Source organism: Osmerus eperlanus, chromosome 25, assembly GCF_963692335.1.
Source record: "Osmerus eperlanus chromosome 25, fOsmEpe2.1, whole genome shotgun sequence".
Classification (NCBI taxonomy): Eukaryota; Metazoa; Chordata; class Actinopteri; order Osmeriformes; family Osmeridae; genus Osmerus; species Osmerus eperlanus.
The window spans coordinates 7,457,976-7,477,018 of record NC_085042.1 but is presented as its reverse complement, the minus strand read 5'-3'; the positions used below and the strand labels follow the sequence as shown (position 1 = coordinate 7,477,018).

Here is a 19,043-nt window from a genome sequence, read left to right as displayed (position 1 = left end):
TCACTGTAGCATTCTTCAAGCAAAAGTTTGGTTACCGAGTCCTTGTAATTGTGTCGTTTTCCACGTATCAGTGACAGTCACCCAGATACACCTGTGCAGCTAGCATCTCAGGGTTGCTAAAGTGGGTCAGTTCCTGAAATATCTCGGCTCTGAGATCTGGACGTCACTGCCCCCCTCCCCTTTGTCTGATGCAGAGCAAGACTCATCTGTGTTGGAAGATAAGGAGAGCTGAATTTAAATATGACATTTCCCTTTTGCTCTGTGAGGCCTGGCGTGTCTGGGCTGTACCTTGAAACCACAGTGTCGGCGCACTGTGTGCTCAAAAGGGCTTCCAGTATTTGAGAATTAGCCTGTCACCTCAAATAGTGTTTAAATGTCAACAATTAATCCTATTCAGTTGGGTCAACGGTATTATACTACTTTTCACCTACTCTAAGTACAGTATCTATGCTATTTAGGTTTTAGTTGGAGTTGTGAAGGGCATATGTTTAGTAAGTATGAATTTGCACACTTGAAGAGTAGATAACACACTTGTTAAATAATGCAGTAATTTAGCTTTCATCCTAAGCAACAGACACGCATGTTGGATGGAGGTCAGATAAGATGTATTCGTAGTTGTAATCCTGCAGCTTTTTAATCAGCTGGATGAAAGCCGCGGCCGAGACAGGGTGACCTTTGACCTTCCTGGAGCAGTTATCAGACATTATGAGCTATATAACATCCTTTACAAATTGGATTGTGCCGGTGTGTAAAACTTTCAAGGGAAAGAGAAATTGATCCATTCCTTAATTAAAATCGAACACTCTCCGTGTTTTGTCCCTTTGCCACTAGTAAGCTTTGCCATCATTTCAGTCTCAGAGCTCCATTTCCAGAGATGGTTTGTATCTCTACGTACATGTTGCATTTCTAGATGTTTCTCTCTTTAAATACTGGATGTATCTCTTGATGTGTGTTGGGTCTCTAGATTCTGTTTGTGTCTGCTGGTACTGGCTGACACTATTGTTATGCTACTCTGCTGGTTGTGTTTGGCTAGTTGGGTAGGAAGAAAGATAGCAAGTGAATGTTTTGGGTTTTTTTTGTCACCGTGTCTTACCAAGTTTTGTTTTCTGTTCTTGATGCTTTGTTGTTGCCACATGTTACAGACAATACTGCTCGTCGTTCCTTGTGTTGTTGATGTATGGCTGTCTGTTGTGCCTCTTGCTTTGGCAATACGGTTGTAATGACTGTCATGCTAATAAAGCTGACTTGAATTGAATGTGAATCAATGGGTTGTTAAGAAAAAGTTGGAAGAAAGAGTTATGACCATGTTCTCTGTAATTTTAAAACAACGAGGGAGATTATTTGTAAGTAATTACCAAATTAGCAAAGTGACTAAAATCCTTTAAAGCTGTGCTTTTTACCGTTGCCAGTATTCTGAAACTCAGTCAACACAGTTCTAGTAGAAAGGAGAAAAGCCTTGCTCATCCATGAACAGTATTAGCATGCATGCCAGCTCAATTCAGATTCATAGGATTGTTAAAATGTTGATCCCTGTGCGTGGTCGCAATCATAGGTATATATAAAGGCCTTTATATATATCTATGGTCGCAATTGCTTGGAGTCATTATGATGTCATTTACTGATTCTAAATTTAAAATTCTGTTTCCTGTGTTTCACTAGATTCTGTCACCTCATGCATCACATGGGTTGGCTAAACGGCTGCTGTATGCATAGACTGGGGCTCTCACGGTTTATACTCCATCTGTTACATTTCATATACTGCATGCTGAATTAACAAATACATTCACAAATGAGATTCAACTAGGATACAATAGAGCCAGCATTCCAAGGATCTGACAAAGACCATTTATTGCCACAGATCCTGAAACTACAAAAGCATTATTGCCTCACAGTTATCTTCCCTCAGAGAATGTTTGAAGTTACATAACCACCTACTCCTTTGATGGTGCTGTGTTTGGAGGTCTGGGGGTCTGTGGAACTGGACAGACTGCAGCTTTGCTCCACCTTGTGGTCATTCCACTTCTCTTCCAACAACTTACTATACCTCAAACCAGTATAATGTCAGTATACATCTTTGTATACTAAGATAATACTAACACAACTTAGTATTATAAACTTTGAATGCCTTAGTGTAACATAACACAATTGTATAATTCCTCATGAAACTGTTGGTTGCATTTTGAGAAAGGTTTACGATTATCAAAATCATTTGAAGTCAGTTTTGGTCATAGACTTTATTGAGCATGTGTGCATTTTACTTGATAGCATAGTCTTTTTCACATAATTATTTAGCTACACTGCAAAGAACATCAAATAGACTTTCTACATGTAATTCAATACTCCACTATGATTTACAAGATATATAATTCTGATCTTTGTTTTGTTTATCTTGGATACATAGCCTTTGTTTATTGATTGATACATCGGGCAGGCATCAACTGACAGTCAATTTCACAGAAATTCATAGTGTAGATAGAAGAAACAACCTTTTCAAAATTAAAATACTTAAATCTGCATTTAGAAAGAGGAAACCACACAATAGCAATGACGGAATAGGAACTGTAAACATACATTCATATAATCCATCAAAAAAACATAATGAGAATGATGTAACAAGTCTCTGGAATGTCATAACAATGAAATTCTAGATTGTTGTCGTTGTCTGAATTGATTATCTCAAAAACCGCCTTTGCTCCAACAGCAAAACCTTTTAGCGGCAGGATGTACATCATGGTACATTCTAATGGTAACTATATTAGTTTTGAGAGGATGTTAAATGACTTTCAAGTCTATTTCATATTACAGTCAAATACACTATGTTTGCATTGAATGTAATGGCACTAGAAAAAAATATTTTACAAAAAGTGTTCAAATAATTAAAATTACGCAATAACAACAGTACCGAAAAAAAAGGGCATGAAGATAATAAGAGAAATTGCAAATCAAAGTAAAACGAAATCGACGTTCAGTGACAGACACGGAAAATATCACTAAGCACAGCCAGCAGCAAGGAGAGATGACATACTAGCGATCTACCATGTGCCTGTACGACAATACTACTATGGTTTAACAGTTTACACAACACTTACACCTATGCACTACTAGGCTATGCACGGATCACAAGGTGCCACTGTGGATGCAAGGCTGACGCGCAGGGGAAGCAGGGAAGCACAAGGGTTACACCGGGAGATTCTGCTTTTCCTAACTGATTCTAATCTCATCATATTGCCATAAAGTGTACCCGTGCCCAAGTTGGGATGGGGTGCTCTTTTATTTGGAAGACGTTTTCAGTGCCTTGCAAATGGATGGTTTCTAAGAGAGATTCTGTAATTATCCGAGGATTGCTCTCAACAGAACGATCCGTAGCGCTCGATAGTGGGATCAAACGTTTCAAGGAGAAAACCTATTGCTGTGGTAAAACCCACAGCTGACAATCCTATACGCTTCGTTTGTTTGAAATGTCGAGATGAACCAAGGAACATTCTTCGGCTGAGCTTTCTTTGGACTTGGCCCCTAACTGACTGTGTGATGGCTGGTGTTAAGAAGCCGTGGCTCGGCTATCACACAAGCTGACGATACAAGTGCTTCTCGACACAACCTGTGCCCTGTAAAATTCAAGTATGGTTTTGCTATACTCTGTGCGTAGGCACGTTTTCAAAACGACAAACACATTCTAAAACACACGCTTTCTGGGTTCGTCACCCAGAGATCATCAACGTCGCAACAGTGCAATGAAAGACCTGGCCCCTCACGGCGACAGAGTCACGTTTACCCAGTACGTCCCTGAGAAAGCTTCATCACATCTGACTCTCTCATCATAAGGCATGTTTCTAGCCCAGGCGGAGAACATCGAGGGCTTTCTTATTGTCGTCTAACAAAAGAGGGGAAAAGGTAAAGCAGCAAAGGCATTCTCACAACAAATACACACTTCTACTATATTAACCAGTTCAACTACGGGGTGACTTCACAGTAACAAGCGCCTGTTTCGAGTGGTTGAAAACACAACCATTGTCTCCTATGCAGACATGCAGCTAAAATATCGCAAGGTGTTAAAACTGTCAGTTTATGTACGCTGAACAGAGATCATGTGAACAACAATGCAACTATGCTGACTGCACTGACTCATTGAACGACCAACCCAAGCGTGGGTAAAAGTCACACTGATTTTACTGTGAAAGATGAACAGATAAGTAGAAACAGCATAAGGTTCAAGTTTTTTTTTACAGACTGCCCATAAACTTTGTAAATACTACAATTTCGAATGATTGATGAGGTCCAAATGTCAAAACATCCATACACTGTTATCTTTCACTGTAGTGTTTTATCATGAAGTCCATAAATGTCACATGTATAATGACACAAACTATTAAACGGACCAATGTGATTTAAAGATTTTCTTTACATACAATTCCACCACAGAACGATGAATTAGGAATGTTTTTGTCTGTGCTTCTCTATGGGTGAGTTTGTTTGTGAAAAACTTCATCTTGAAAAGCTGTCAGGGAATGTTTGGGATAGACACTTGTGGTGTCTGCAGTGTTTTGAACTTGTACAGGCAGTAGATTATATCACAGGAGGATTTTTTTTCCAGAATACATGAAAGTCCATGAGAGGGATGTGATGTCATTCCGTTGGTCCGTTGTGCATTGAGGAAAAAGGGGCGGGGTCTGTCCTTCAGTCTGTCTGTCTGTCATTCTGTCTGGTTGGGAAGGGGGGGGGGATACGCCTTCTCAGTCTGAGAAGAGACTGGCAAATGATTTGCGCAGGTTGCGTATGGTCTCAGCCTTCGCCTCGTCCTGCCTAAGGCTGTCCGATGACGTTTCTGGAATGTTGAAGGCATTGGTAAGAGACTGGGATTTGCTACAAAGAGAGGAGGGTGCAGTAGAGGAGAGGAAGAGGTGTTAAAGTCATGCAGCAAACCCACAGGATGGTGAGCACAGATCACAGCGGGGAAGAGAGAAGGGGAAGCTCATTCTTGGATGACGGAGGACATTCTCACAGTGTGCATCTCCATTCGGTAAAGCATCACTGAAGTCCAGCATCGACTTGAACTTCATATGCAAAGTGAATGCCCATGCATTGTCTTTTTCGGTATGTTTTTTAATCATCATATTTATATGATTTATTCTGATTTAAAAAAATCGGTGTTTCTTTGTCCTTATCAGCTATGCCTGATGATAATTAAGCGCAACAGTCAAATGTGTGAGAGTGCAGATATGAAGAGACTCATTTGGCAAGCCACCGACAATCTGTTTGAAATACATGCCAACAAATCACCTTCAAATGAGACAGAGAGATAATGTATGTTTTTTTTATATCAAAGATTGTGTAGGCTTTGAAACGGAAGGTTTATGTATATGAGTAGATCATGCACACTCTACAGTAGTTACTGCATACTGGAATTTGAGGTTACGGGTTGTGTTCTGAAGCAGCCATACTTACTTCAGCTGGGGAGAGCCACCGGTAGACGGGCTGTCTTGGGAGGGCTTTTGGGGGGGCTGGGGCTTCTGCTGCAGGGGGGGCCTGGCCCCTCCAGGGCCTCCCTGGCCCTGACCAGCCGGGCGAGGCTGCTGGGTGGTGGCCCCCGCTGGCCGTGGGCCAGGGGGCCTCTGTTGCTGGCTGGCCCCCTGTGACTGCTGCCTTGGCGGAGGACCAGGCCTCTGTTGGGGGGGCCTCTGACCCCCGGGGGCCTTCTGGTTTTGACCCGGACCTACAGGAGGGGGCTTCTGCTGCTGGGCCCCAGTCTGCTGTGGAGGCCTCTGGGCCTGGGGAGGGGTACGCTGGGGAGAGCCCTGGGCTGGGGGGGGTCTCTGACCTTGAGCAGCCGTCTGGCCTGGAGGAACCCGCTGCTGGGCCCCGGGCGCCGGGTTAGCCTGCCTGGCCTGCTGAGGCTGGGCCGGAGGGGGCTGGCTGCCGGGGCTGGTGACTGGGGCCTGGACCGGGGGCTGGCCTTGGGGAGAGGGACGCTGCTGGGGGGGAGCACCCTGGCGAGGAGCTGCAGTACCAGCAGCTGCCTGCTGGGGGCCACCTTCAGAGGACACACACACAGCGCACCATATCAGCAGGGTGTTCCTGTAAGTGGATCCTTACGAGATTACAATGTTTTTCAGAAGATAATTTTTTTACCTTGGGGTGGGGGGCGCTGTTGAGCTTGTGGGACTATTGGCTGGGAGATGGGCTGAGGAGATGGAGCTTTCTGCATGGACCACATAAATTATGAAAACAGAGGATGTACTTTGACGAGAAAGAGACTAACAAGTCTACTTGACTTCAATTATCCTGGGTCGAAAGCACATTCACTGGAGGGCATCCTTTCACACCGCGCTGTACATTTAAAAATCATCTTCCCTCACCTGTGTCGTCTGGCCTGAGGTGGCTCGGGTAAGGGAGGGGCTTGCGGTGTGAGGGATGGTCTGGTTCATCTTGGAGACCACCAGGTCAGCGATGAGAGCCCTGTCATCGTCCTGCTGGTCTCCTATCAGAGGCATGGAGCAGCCAACCACCTGGGAGGGTGAAGAAGCACCTCTTAGTGTACTCGTTTAGGACACATCTGAGGTGGTGAGGTGCCTCAGGGTTCCTCGTCCACTAGTTTCCGTCCTCACCTCGATGATGTGATCCCTCCCGTCTTTCCCATGCAAGGCCTCCACAGCGCACATGTCGAGACCTCCAAACACCTCGGAGCACGAGTCCACCCACATCTGGTACCTGCCGGAGCACAAGGGAACCGCCGTGAGCCGAGGCCAGCCCAGCCTTCCCGGCCCAGCCCAGCCCAGACCAGCCTGCCCAGCCTTCCCAGCCCAGCCCAGACCAGTCTGCCCAACCCAGCCCAGCCCAGCCTTCCCAGCCCAGCCCAGCCCAGCCCAGCCATCCCAGACCGGCCAGCCCAGGAGAACCACACAGCTGACCGGAGCCCAGGCAGACCTTGCCTGGGTCAGCTCTTACCTCTCAGACATGGCCACCTGCTCCAGCATGGCAGAACCTGTGTTGGTTTTCCAGTTCCCAGAAATGGATGTCCTCCTGTCCAACAGAAAAAGAACCTTCAGTTAGGTTCCGAGAGCGTCTGAGTTCTGTGGATTAGCCGTGGGGTCGGAACTGTAGAACGCTCGCTCCACCAGAGAGTGGGCGTTCCTCAAACTCACATGTACGCTTTGTAATTGCTCCCTATCTTCTGGATACGGACATCATATTTTGCATCGATGAAAGGTTCGGATGTGGCGTAGGTTTTTGTCAAGGCAACAACACTTGCAATATCTTGAAAGTCGTATTGATTGTCTACTTTCACCTGTGGGAGGAGAATCAATAGTTTTATCATCTCCTGGCATCAGTAGTATTAACCTTAACCCTGTCAATCGTGTATCTAATCTACAACACTCTATTTTTACATTTGGTACTTTATACTGTACATTTAGCAAATGCTTTTGTTGTATTTTCTTCCTACAACTGTTGACCTGTGTCCTACCTTTCCCATCCCTGAGTGGGCATGTCCCATCTTCACGACCACAGGGAAACCAGGGGTGGTGATCTGTATGAAACAACATGAACACAACAATACTACATAAAGCCATATGTCCAAATGTATGTATTTTGTCACATACATGTACTGTACATTGTTTATCATCATTGTTTATCAAGTTATGATCCCTTCCCACTGTTGCATGGTGAGCTAGGCATCTAGATAGAGTGGCCAGTTAGGGTCAGGAAGCAGCTCTGAAAACAAATAATCCCCAGTGCATTCCCACTGTGTGAGAATACACCGAAGCCAGCTAGTAAACGTTATTAAGGGGTGATTCATGTTTTTTTTTTCTAGGAGACTGGCCACACACAGCCTACCTGCAGAGGCAGGGAGGGACATGGCCGCTCTGCAGCTGCACCAACACAACGCTGTGAGGAGCAGCTCTCCTCTCTATGAGGAGCTGTGAGGAGCAGCTCTCCTCTCTATGAGGAGCTGTGAGGACTAGCTCTCCTCTCTATGAGGAGCTGTGAGGACTAGCTCTCCTCTCTATGAGGAGCTGTGAGGACTAGCTCTCCTCTCTATGTGGAGCAGCTCTCCTCTCTATGTGGAGCTGTGAGGAGCAGCTCTCCTCTCTATGTGGAGCTGTGTGTGGAGGAGGGGAAACCAACAGAACCCAGTATGCAGCAGCTCTACAGGCCTTGTAAATGTTGTCTGAGACTGAAACAGACCAGGCCAGAGCTCAGGCTGAGCTAGCTTAATTAACCCTTAGAGGGAGTACAGTTAAATACAACCATGTCTTCTTTAACACTGCCCTGGGCGGCAGATCCACACAGACGGGGCTTGCTCGGTGTAGTTGCCTGGGGGACAGGACTATGTGAGGCTGGCTGGGCGGGTGTGTGCCGGAGGGAGGAGGAGGGAGGCGGGGAGGAGGAGGAGGGCAGAGCAGAGCAGATGGTAGAACACCCACCATTTCCTTGTGGTTGGGATAGTACACCTGGTCTATCAGTGGGAACTCCTGTGGACCAAGTTGCTTGTACAATCTGGACATCTGAGCGAACTGTAGACATAAATGTTTGTCAGAATATAAGACAAATTGTATAAAAGGTGGTATGAACATCACTCTCTGGTTCATCAATCATCAACCAGGGCCAGATGAGGACTGCTGTCATACATACGTACCACCCATGGCTTGTCACAAAAGTTGTACACAGAGTGCAAAGAGTTAACACTAGGCAGACCAGCATACTGCAAGCCAATCACTATGTTTCGGAAATCTCCATTTTTGGCCATGCTGAACGCGTGCTGCCTGACCAGAACAAAGTCTGGCTTGAAACACCTGGACAGAGACAGGGAGGAGAAAAAAGACATCAGCATCACATGATGTTGTCCGGTTTAAACTGATAACATCTGTCTTTGCTATCTCAGCCTGGGTATCTGGGTGTTGGTAGACTTCCCACATAAACAACACATTCAGCCACCTGCAGCATCTATTATCGACAAACGCTGTGTTTAGAAGAGTAAGTGATTTAAAGTAGATAAGTGAAAAAGGTCTTATGTACTTCTGTTAATCACAATTAGGAGATCAGCTATAGCCTTATTATATGTTTATGTATTCTGTTGTATTATTCGTTCATATAGACAATATATGCTTCTCCTATAATCTATATTATGTTCTGGTGACAGACATGGGTCTATGACGTAGTCTCCACCTGATTGAATAACAAACACCTGTTGGCTGAATGCTGTCATTGTGTTCCCCTTTGTACTATAAATTCCGCCCTCTGACCTTCATGCCTCAGAGATTTTGTTTACGACACTGTGTGTGTGCTGGCTGGTCATTATTCCTGGCAAGTGCTCAGATTCTCCATCTTCAGATTGCTTCATACTCATAAAACCCAGAACCAAACTGAATGATCACATCGTTCTTGAAGACATGTACAGAACCTTTCTTCCTGAAGTGTATGTGCATAATCCAGCACTGATTGCTTATGTCACTCAATTCACTTAACCAAGACAAACAAACGTACAGTATTGTACATCCATATATAACGCTAGTTTCAACCATGGACACTTACTTGGTGATCTTGTTTCCATTCCTTATTGCTTCTATGTCCACACTGAAGGTCCCTGTGGCGTGAGCCAGCAGATTGATCTCTGCAAAGTCAGCCTGTGAAAGAGAACACCAGTTACACAGCAGAACCAACCAGCAACGTCAGACCAGTCATTCTGCTGGATATGTAAACCAGCAACACCAGACCAATCACACGCCACACCAACCATCAAGTTGAAACAAGAAAACAGAAGGGGGTTGGGTGGAGGGAAATAGAAAGTTCAATGCAGCATGAAAGGAGACAACAGAAAGAAGGAGGTGCAGACAAAATGCTTCAGGGTGCGACCATAACACCCCCCCCCCCCCCCGCCCGCACACACCCACACACATTACTCTGCTCGCCTGCTACGATAAGCTGCAATAGCATTCTCCTGCATTTTTTATACATGCTGTTACAGCCTGCGGGTCCATGGAACCTAGTCTCCTAAAGGATTCTTTGTTCTCAGGTACTTGAGGATGCGTTTGCATGCAGCACCACTCCAAGTCTCGTTTGGGTTGGACCGTTCAATTCACAGCAATGGTGAGAGAAAGCCTCAGAGTGTGTGAAGCTGAGGTCTGTCTCCACCCCTACACCTCATCCTGAGACCCCCTGCAGTCTGACTGCACGTCGAATGAACTCCAGGGTTACCACAGGGTAGAGGGATACTCTGCAGTCTGCACACATCCATTTTAACCTGCCCCTTAATAGCCTCCACCCACACATTAACATCCTCCTTGGAATAGTTCCAAAATAGGACTAGTGATCAACATGTGAACTCCACTCTACAAGGGAAAGAATGACTGAGCTGAGATTTGCTTTGCGATGTGGCTAATGAAAACAGACCATTCCTTGACTCTGACAGAAACACTGGAAGAACTATGTACTCTTCTGATCTTCATCTTCTGCTGTACATGCATTGTTCGTACATCGCCATGGATAAAACGTCTGCTAAATGAAACGAAGAAATATTGATAAACTTACATGTTCCACTCTGATATCATATTCACCATGGACTTTTTTACCTTTGAAGACTTTCACCCTGAAGGAGAGATGCAACACAATTTAAGTTTATGTTCATTTAGTATTCAGGTGTGGAATCATGGCGGTATTCTAAGCATGCTGATTTCGACCCAGGGATCCAATCCTTACATGCGGTGTGCATGCCATATATCATATTGCCACGATAAAATCGCAGTCAAATCAAACTTTAGGTGGGCTGTGTCACTGTCACGACCGCCAGACATAGGCCTACAGCCTATCTGCTCCACAAAGAATAAGCATGGTGGCCTCATCAAGGTCACCACACAGTACCTTAAGGTCACTACAGCATACAGAGATGTGTAAACCACAACTACACAGCGCTGGTATCATTATTTAAAGCATAAGCTGTATTGTCAAGTTGACAGTGGGCTATAGCCGAACAGTGGTGTGTCTGGCAGGGGTGATTGTCATGGTTTGACTTGGAGATATTAGCATGCCACTGTTGATGAAAGGCCTGGGGAGTATCACGTGGTGCAATTTTACTACATCCTACTTTAAAAGTCTGCTTACCAGTCGGTTTGTTGGTCATCGATAACCAGCAGTATCTTGGCCCCAGTCGCAGCTCTGTCCGTGGCTTCGTTGAACGTCGCAGCTGCCGCGGCAGTGGTTTGTTTGACAGCGTTGGATATGGAGGAGAAAAAGCCTGCACCGCCAGACGGCTGGCTGGTGGATTGACGCCTCTCTGATGGCCCTGGCGACACTGCAGGGCTTGTCTGCTGCGGCGGGTCGGGGCGTTGTAGGTCAGTCATATACCCGTTGGGAAGATTGGACATAAAATTGCTGTCCGACAGTCGGCGACGCAGATAATTCATGATGAAGATGAGAAATGTGACCGTAAAGATGTCAAATATATCCTTCGGTGCAAATGCACTATTGACCGGTTTTCAGTTTGACAGTATAGCCTAGGCTAATTTGCCATTTGAGAAGAAAAATATTAAATGTCAAAACAAATGATCCTTTCAGTATTCAAGGGAGTAAAAATATCAGTTTCTTTGAAGTCGCCTTGTCAGGTGCTTGAAGATTCGTGACTGCTTAGTCATGTGCTTCAAGAAAAATGTAAAGGAGGGAAAATAATCATCATATAGTTTCGTTTGCAGAATATAAATTGGGTTAAGACAGTTGTTCATCAATTAAATTATTTCCTTAGCTTATACAAATCATATCGAATGATTGTGTAATAAGTGTCCTTAAAGTAGCCTACGGTTATTTTGTAAATACAAACAAACCCAACAAGAACGTCTGATTTTAAAACCTTAAGGCATACCTCATTCACTTGTCCAAATTGATTCAAATCTGTAGAATATCCGTAGAATTATTGCTCCTGACGTCAGCTGATAAGATGAAAGTCGAGAGGAAAGTGAGGCTAAACTAAACCAGTTTTCTGTCTCTGTCGCCCTCAGACTAGGCAGGCCGTGTGTCTGTCTTGAATCTGGGGAACTAGGGTAGCGTATGGTTGGAGCATCACCCCCTACCTATGTTGGCGTTCAAGACAGTTTTTCTATCGGTTCTGCGTCACTCCCTTTCATCCCAGGGGAAGCTGGGGGAGAGGACCAGGTTAGGACGTAGCGTGATGCTGATGATACACTAATAGGGGCGTTGCTCGGTTGTTTGATATTGACTGCAAAAAAATACACAATACAATTGTCTATGACTTACTACACATATTATACGTGGCATCGTTCTCTGCCCCCAAAAATAGAGTGTTGAGAAATAACCAAATTCAATACAGGAAATGGACCATATGTTGTCACTATGTGTAAAAACAAAAGAGAGAAAAAAGTAGGCTATATATAAACATACGTTACGTATGATAGGCATACGTATATTTACAAAAGCTCAATTTCCTGTAAGACGGGTTGAATGAGTGTCCAAATGCGTTGTTGCCTCACAGTATACAGTATTTCGGATGTTACTATGCATGCTAGCATATTTGTCTCAAGGGGTCACTGTCGAGCCTAAGTAAGATAAACCAAGCAACACCTGAGACAAGAAGACAAAGCACTTTTACAGAACTACATCAAAATGTAACCAGAATAAACCAGATTTTCAACGGCAAGGCAATAAATGTCACCTTCTCATTGCCGCTGCGTCAAGTGATGTGAATTGTGACAGGCCTGCAATAAATAAAAAAAGGTACTAAAATGGGGTACTCGTGGGAAAGACATTTTAAAAAGCAAAAGAGTTCAATTATTGACTACAGATTCTATTGTCATTTGGTAATTTATTTGTTTTGAATGCATTGACAAATCAACATGATGCTTGTCAGAAATACCTTCAGTTCAGATGTACAGATGTTTGCAAACTACCCTACAATACACAACAACCTTCAAAGAGCCTGTGTGCCGTGCTGTTGGACCTCCTGCCGACTGTGGGGGTCTCGTGTGGGGGCTGTAGAGAGGACTGGTGTGTGACCAGACTGTCCAGCACGCTCGGGCAAGACTGTTCTCATAGTGGAAGCATTTCCACGACTTAGGGGCCTTTGTCTGGCCATCAACAAAAGCCTTTGGATTACTGGCTCTCAGCACAGCTGTGTGCGTGTATAGGCAGGTCAGTGGAATGACTGTAGCTCCGGTGGGCTAAGCGCTCACAAAAATGCAGTTTGGTGAGATTGTAGATTAGGAGAGAGGAGGGGCGGTGGACAGGTGCTGATTTTCAGAAAGCAGACAAAAAAACACACTTGAAAAATCCCCATGGAATCTAGGAGAGAAATAGGAAACATGTTCCCTAACATGTTTGTGTTTGTGTTTTTTTTGTAATAATAATTGTTAAACAAATTATTGTTATCAGAATCAGAATTATTATGTTGAAGTGAATGTTATTGGAAAGTATAACTGCTTCAGTCATGTTCAGTCCTGACATTATCTATTGCAAAAGCTGTGAGGGACATGGTGTTGGGTTTGTGGCACTAGAGAACACTTAAAACACTGTTTCAACTCTCCAAAGTACCTGTGTTCACGCTCTGCCTGCGACACAATAACAACATCAATGAAAGGGAGTGCCGTCATTGGCTAGAGAGACACCAATGATGGTGAGGCAACAGACTTCGGTGGAAGCACTCTGAACTCACCTGATACGCTACCTGGCTGTGCTCTGCCTCAGAGTCTCATTACCTTTCCATTACCTGGATCACTGGGCTTCATTGTGTCTGAGGACTCCAACAGTCGAAGTGATCCTCTGCACTAGGCTTTATTCGTACACACAAAGACCAGCAACTATGGCCGTTGCGAATTTCCACTACCTGACTCGGATGAGCAGTGGTTTCAAAGTTTACATCTTGGAAGGTAACATTACTTTTCTTTGGTTCTTTTCATCAAACAATGCCGAATTGAGATTGTTGTTACTTGGTGCAATACTGCAAACGTTTGATGAATTCACTGGATTTGTAATGAGGAGTTTGAAAGACGTTTATTTGACTATCAATTTTTTTTAAACTATATAGAATTTAACTGTCTGGTGTGTATGTATCTCTAAGAAACCTAAATGAGCGTGCTAGAATCGGTCATGAATTTATCGGAGAAATATGATCTCCAGCAAAACAGCATCACCATGCAAAAGTAATCTGAGAAATAGACAAGAGATTGTCTTCTCTGGAAGAAAACTCCATATTTTCTCTTCATGCTTTGCTAGATACCATATACTGTATCATGTCATCCTGAACCCACACCACACTGCCCAAAAATTCAACAAAGAATCTCACAGGCTTCCATGAATGCTGATTCAGTTAGTTTGGTACTTAGAATGATTGGGCCATGATTGGGCAATGTTTCCATCACTGATAGCGAAGAAATAACCTTGCCTCTGGCTAGGAAAATAGCTGGAGGTGTGGTTAATCCCGGGCCCCCAGCACATGTCCTCCACCGTGACCAGCCTGTGTCTGAAGGGCTGGTTTGTGGGTCAGAGGTTAGACTGGGAAGGGTGTCGATTGTCATAAGTAAGATGGGGCTGGGAGACTTTCAAGTCAAAGGGACTACACATTGGAACTCTGGTGTTACATTTACATTTAGTCATTTAGCCGACGCTCTTATCCAGAGCGACTTACAGGGAGTCAGGTGGCTGAGCGGTGAGGGAATCGGGCTAGTAATCCGAAGGTTGCCAGTTCGATTCCCGGTCATGCCAACTGAGACGGGGGACATTCCCCCCAAGGCAAGTAGGGTGAAGTGACTTGCCCAAGGACACAACGTCATTTAGCTCAGCCGGAATCGAACCGGCAACCTTCTGATTAATTTCCCGATTCCCTAACCGCTCAGCCATCTGACTCCTGTGTTGTTTTACATTGCAGACTAATCACCCCCTATTATCTCAGCTTGAACACACAGTGGCACATTGCATGGTAATTTCGCATTTCGTTATTTCAGGATAGTAACAGTTACATTTGAATAGGCTTTCAGGCATGACATTTACATTTAGTCATTTAGCAGACGCTCTTATCCAGAGCGTTTAAATAAGAACATTTAAATATGAATAATCAAATGAGGTTGGTTTGTTAGTAAAAAGAAAGAGGGGATACTAAGAGTGACAGGTAGCAATGCACAATTTTTTTCACCAAAGGTCCCTTTGCACTGGACATACAGTGTGTACACGTGATTCGTCCCCATTTAACATCACAGAGGATCTTAGCGCCTGTTGATGACTTTTAGAAAGTTCTTTCATTGTAAGAGTGTAGGTATGACTGCCCAGTCTGAGGGCGGTAGTCATTGTTGTGTGACACATGGAGAGGGGGCCACACCAAGCAGGCCCTGTGAAGAGAAAGGTGTTGGACTCAAACTGAACACACTCCCTCACCTCTATGAGGAAATAATCAGGATATCATCATCGTGTGTAGACAAAAAACAAGGTTTACCGTTAGCATTGAATCAGCTGGGCTATGTTGAAATATTCACTTTTCAGGTATATCTAGTTCTGCAGCCGAACGTAGTTTACAATCAACAGTGACTGGAACGTTTTCCCACGAAATTGTACAACAGAGAGGATGTAGCCTACAACCGATCATAACAGCTTTTAATTTTCCCATGGAATGCCACACCTAATGCCACAACAGTTAAGGACAGCCTCTTCAAACTCCATTGATTCTCCTACACTTACAGCTATAGACTGATAGTACATGTAGCTATTTATAGCTACATGTTGTCTTTATGTGTATATACTGTCTTATATTTATACACAGACAGCTGTCTATAGTTTAAAATAGATGTTCATTCATCCATTTCAGATATTCAATTGTTGGTTGTGCTTTACTCCTTCAGGTCAGCCCAATCTCAGAAGCGAGGACCGGTTCAGACACATGACCAATGAGAGAGTCCGAGTGCCACCAGTGCACCCTATCAAACGCAAGCACAGTTCCGACCGGGGCCTAACTCTGGAGGAAAGGTTTGTGAAACCCTTTCCTTTTTCAATCCAATCACTGACAAACACTGGACCTGAAGGCTGTGTGTCTGTGTGATGGGGGGTGTGATGGGCCTATGGTGAGGGGCATGATGGAGAGTGCATGGAGAGGATGGTGAAAGTATGAGGGGAGAACGATGGCGGTAAGATCAGTGCATGACGATGCATCGTCTACATGGTTTTCCAGGAGAGAGAGAGCACTGAGAAGAAGCCTTTCCAAAGGGGCTCCGAGGCCTGCGGCTGGGTTCAGCGTCCCCCCAAGCCCCACATCCCCCTGGAGCCCCCGAGTCATGGAGCCCCTGCCCAGCCACCTCTACTCCACACCATGCATGGACGAGCCACTGGACCTCATCAAGAAACCAAGGAAGGAGCCGGAGAGGACAGAGGAGAAGAGCAAGCCCGCTCCAGCCAATCAGATACAGGTACGTTCAGCTGCCTCTCCACAGGCCATGGCTTCAGGTGCTTTTGTTTGGAAAGTTAGCTTACAAAGGATCACCCATGTTGCGGTCATTGCGGTCATTAGTGAAGCCCTACAGAACACTGTGTATCTGTCAGGGAGCTTAGTGCCCCCCCCACTCCCCGCCGCAGGCAAGCGAAGCCTGCTTGTCTCTCCAAGCTGGTTAGCTAGCGATTCCAACCGCTCCTCTTCACCCTCGCTTCCTTAAGAGCCCGTGCAGGCCCCTGCTTGTCCGAGATATGCAATCTAGCCGGATTCAACTAGAAAATGTGAGCAATGGTGGGAGGTATGTCATCAACAAGACCAAACACACTGCTGTCTCTTTGACCTGTTTCTGCCACCCTCATGGGGGTGTTTCTGTGGACCTCCATGCCCAAACAAAGCTGGTTCATTAGCTTTGCCAGAATCTGAACTTGTCTGGATAGGCGTAGAGCTTGAGAGAAGCTAGCGAAATGAATAAACTGATTATACAGTTGGGCAACCAAAAAAATCAAACAATGGTCAATTGCTGCATGGGCGTACGCTTGTTTGCTATGCATCATCTCAAACCTAAATGAATAACCGAACTGAGTTTGGCTGACTAATGATGTTTTGTCTCGTTGTCTCGTTGACCAGATCCGTCCTTCGGTCATCACCTGTGTTCCCTCGGTGAGAAACACTGTCTGTCGACTTCCACTCCGCTCCTCCACAGGTAAGGATATACTGCTGACGATGTTAAAACAACATAACAATCACGTCTAATAATATATGGTACTTGAAACATGTCATTTGCTCACATGTTAATAATAATTGAAATAACATAGAGCATACACATTTGTTTGCGTCAACACATTCATCCCACTGGCTCTCCCAACGGGTCATTACTTCATCGATCCCGTCGAGAAGTGTACGTCTGTGGGCGGAAACGGAAATAGGGAGTCAGGTGGCTGAGCGGTTAGGGAATCGGGCTAATAATCTGAAGGTTGCCAGTTCGATTCCCGGCTGTGCTAAATGACGTTGTGTCCTTGGGCAAGGCACTTCACCATACTTGCCTCGGGGGGAATGTCCCTGTACTTACTGTAAGTCGCTCTGGATAAGAGCGTCTGCTAAATGACTAAATGTAAATGTAACGTAAACCTGAGCGCCTCTCCCCCTGCTCTCACTTCCAGTGGTGTCTCAGGCCAGCTCCGATCGTGTGGTGGATGAGCACTTCCAGAGGAGCCTGGGGCCCGATTACCAGAGGGCTTCTTCCCTGGGCCCAGACTACCAGAGGGCTTCTTCCCTGGGCCCAGACTACCAGAGGGCTTCCTCCCTGGGCCCAGACTACCAGAGGGCTTCCTCCAGACAGATCAGCATCAGTGTCTCTGTAGACGACCACTTCGCCAAGGCCCTGGGGGAGAAATGGCTCCAGATCAAATCCAAGTCTTCCTCGTGCTCCTCTTCCACATCCTCCCCACCCAGCAGCCCCAGCGTGACTCACTCCCCCACTTACAGCCACAGCCCCAACCAATCCCTCAAAGAGTCTCCGAGCTCCACGACTTCAACCTTCTGGTCTACCAAATAAAGCGAGAACCGTTCCTCGCTTTTCCCGACAAGAACGAACACAGCATTTCAAGGAGCGTCAAGAATGAACACATGCTTTTCCACACCATGTTTGAGAGAGGAGGAGCTGATTGATGTACGACGCACTGTTTAGTAGAACCCTTCGATACATCACGACTTTCTGTTTCTGCGACAGTTTTGAGTCAAAAGGCAAAGTCTCACATTGTTGTGATGTTTTTATTTCTCCTGAATTCTGTGTGATGTAATTGCTTGTCAACAGAATGTCTATCTCTGACATAGGATGTGGGAAATATTTCCAATGTTGTATTTCACTAACTGTCTCCTTCATTTCATGTGGTGAAGATACCACAATTGTAATTCCTATTTATATTTCAACATATCTGGGTCCTTACTTTCAGTCTAATTAATCATCTGCTGTATATACTCCTAACAACTTCATCTTTTTATTTGTATTTTTTACATGTGATGCACAGTGACACTTATGTAGCAGTACTGCCAGCTTATAGCCCCCCCCACCAAGTTACGATAAGTTATTTATTACTAGATGTAACTCCATAATTGATTATACCAATGCGCCCAAAATGGATACAACTCCACAAAAAAGCATATGTATAACTTTAAAACTTGGGAAATACATTCATTCAACATAAAGTATGTTTCATCTGTCGATTTGTTGAACTATCAAATGTTGCTGCTACTGCTGATCAATGTCTTCGAACCTACATTCCAAATAGCATCACCAGACCTTTGAGACCCCTGAAGAGTGCTGATAAGGATGTAATTACAATATGAGTCACTGCCTATAGTACCAAGACATAAACAACATCCAACAAAAGACTACAGGTACCTACTGTCTGGTAACACAGCCCTGTGGCACTCCAGACTGAGTTTTCAGCGGTGAGTCACTGTGTGTCTGTAACACATCCTTTAACTCACGTACACCTGGTCACACAGTTGATGAGGCACTCTGACATTCAGTGAAGAGAAGCAGGTCGGTGTTCTTATTGGTCAATGGGATGACAGGAAGTTTGGAGTTGGAGAGGTCTCCTGAGCTTAAATTAACAGTGAGGTAAAAGGT

The 19,043-nt window shown here is 45.0% G+C and overlaps 2 protein-coding genes across 4 annotated transcripts; one reads left to right on the top strand and one right to left on the bottom strand.

Annotated features, from left to right (window-relative positions):
* Window positions 1-4,157: 4,157 nt before the first annotated feature.
* syn1 (synapsin I) lies at window positions 4,158-12,153 on the bottom strand. Of its 2 annotated transcripts, none has more exons than XM_062451398.1 (14): window positions 11,849-12,153; window positions 11,095-11,627; window positions 10,525-10,582; window positions 9,529-9,620; window positions 8,633-8,789; window positions 8,421-8,510; window positions 7,460-7,522; window positions 7,140-7,282; window positions 6,943-7,017; window positions 6,603-6,705; window positions 6,354-6,503; window positions 6,127-6,196; window positions 5,443-6,028; window positions 4,158-4,860 (listed from the first exon to the last, which is right to left on the bottom strand). In XM_062451398.1, the coding sequence occupies exons 2-14, from the start codon at window positions 11,394-11,396 to the stop codon at window positions 4,731-4,733; spliced, it is 2,019 nt and encodes a 672-aa protein (XP_062307382.1). In that variant the 5' UTR covers window positions 11,397-11,627; window positions 11,849-12,153; the 3' UTR covers window positions 4,158-4,730. The 2 variants fall into 2 exon arrangements, with proteins under 2 accessions (XP_062307382.1, XP_062307383.1); XM_062451399.1 differs by having other exon boundaries at window positions 4,158-4,822; window positions 11,849-12,152.
* A 1,477-nt stretch (window positions 12,154-13,630) lies between these two features.
* On the top strand, window positions 13,631-18,632 carry vgll4l (vestigial like 4 like). Of its 2 annotated transcripts, XM_062451401.1 has the most exons (6): window positions 13,631-13,865; window positions 15,828-15,951; window positions 16,154-16,388; window positions 17,039-17,114; window positions 17,572-17,650; window positions 17,711-18,632. In XM_062451401.1, exons 1-6 carry the CDS (start codon window positions 13,799-13,801, stop codon window positions 17,964-17,966), a joined length of 837 nt encoding a protein of 278 aa, XP_062307385.1. In that variant the 5' UTR covers window positions 13,631-13,798; the 3' UTR covers window positions 17,967-18,632. The 2 variants fall into 2 exon arrangements, with proteins under 2 accessions (XP_062307385.1, XP_062307384.1); XM_062451400.1 differs by having other exon boundaries at window positions 13,632-13,865; window positions 17,572-18,632.
* Window positions 18,633-19,043: the final 411 nt, after the last annotated feature.

Coding starts and splice junctions, on each gene's coding strand:
- syn1 (XM_062451398.1), bottom strand. CDS start 11,396: ATGAATTATCTGCGTCGCCGACTGTCGGACAGCAATTTTATGTCCAAT. Junction 7,018..7,139: donor AGCAATTACAAAGCGTACAT/GTGAGTTTGAGG, acceptor TCTGTTGGACAG/GAGGACATCCATTTCTGGGA. Junction 4,861..5,442: donor GGTGGCTCTCCCCAGCTGAA/GTAAGTATGGCT, acceptor CTCTCTTTGTAG/CAAATCCCAGTCTCTTACCA.
- vgll4l (XM_062451400.1), top strand. CDS start 13,799: ATGGCCGTTGCGAATTTCCACTACCTGACTCGGATGAGCAGTGGTTTC. Junction 16,389..17,038: donor CTCCAGCCAATCAGATACAG/GTACGTTCAGCT, acceptor CTCGTTGACCAG/ATCCGTCCTTCGGTCATCAC. Junction 17,115..17,571: donor TCCACTCCGCTCCTCCACAG/GTAAGGATATAC, acceptor TCTCACTTCCAG/TGGTGTCTCAGGCCAGCTCC.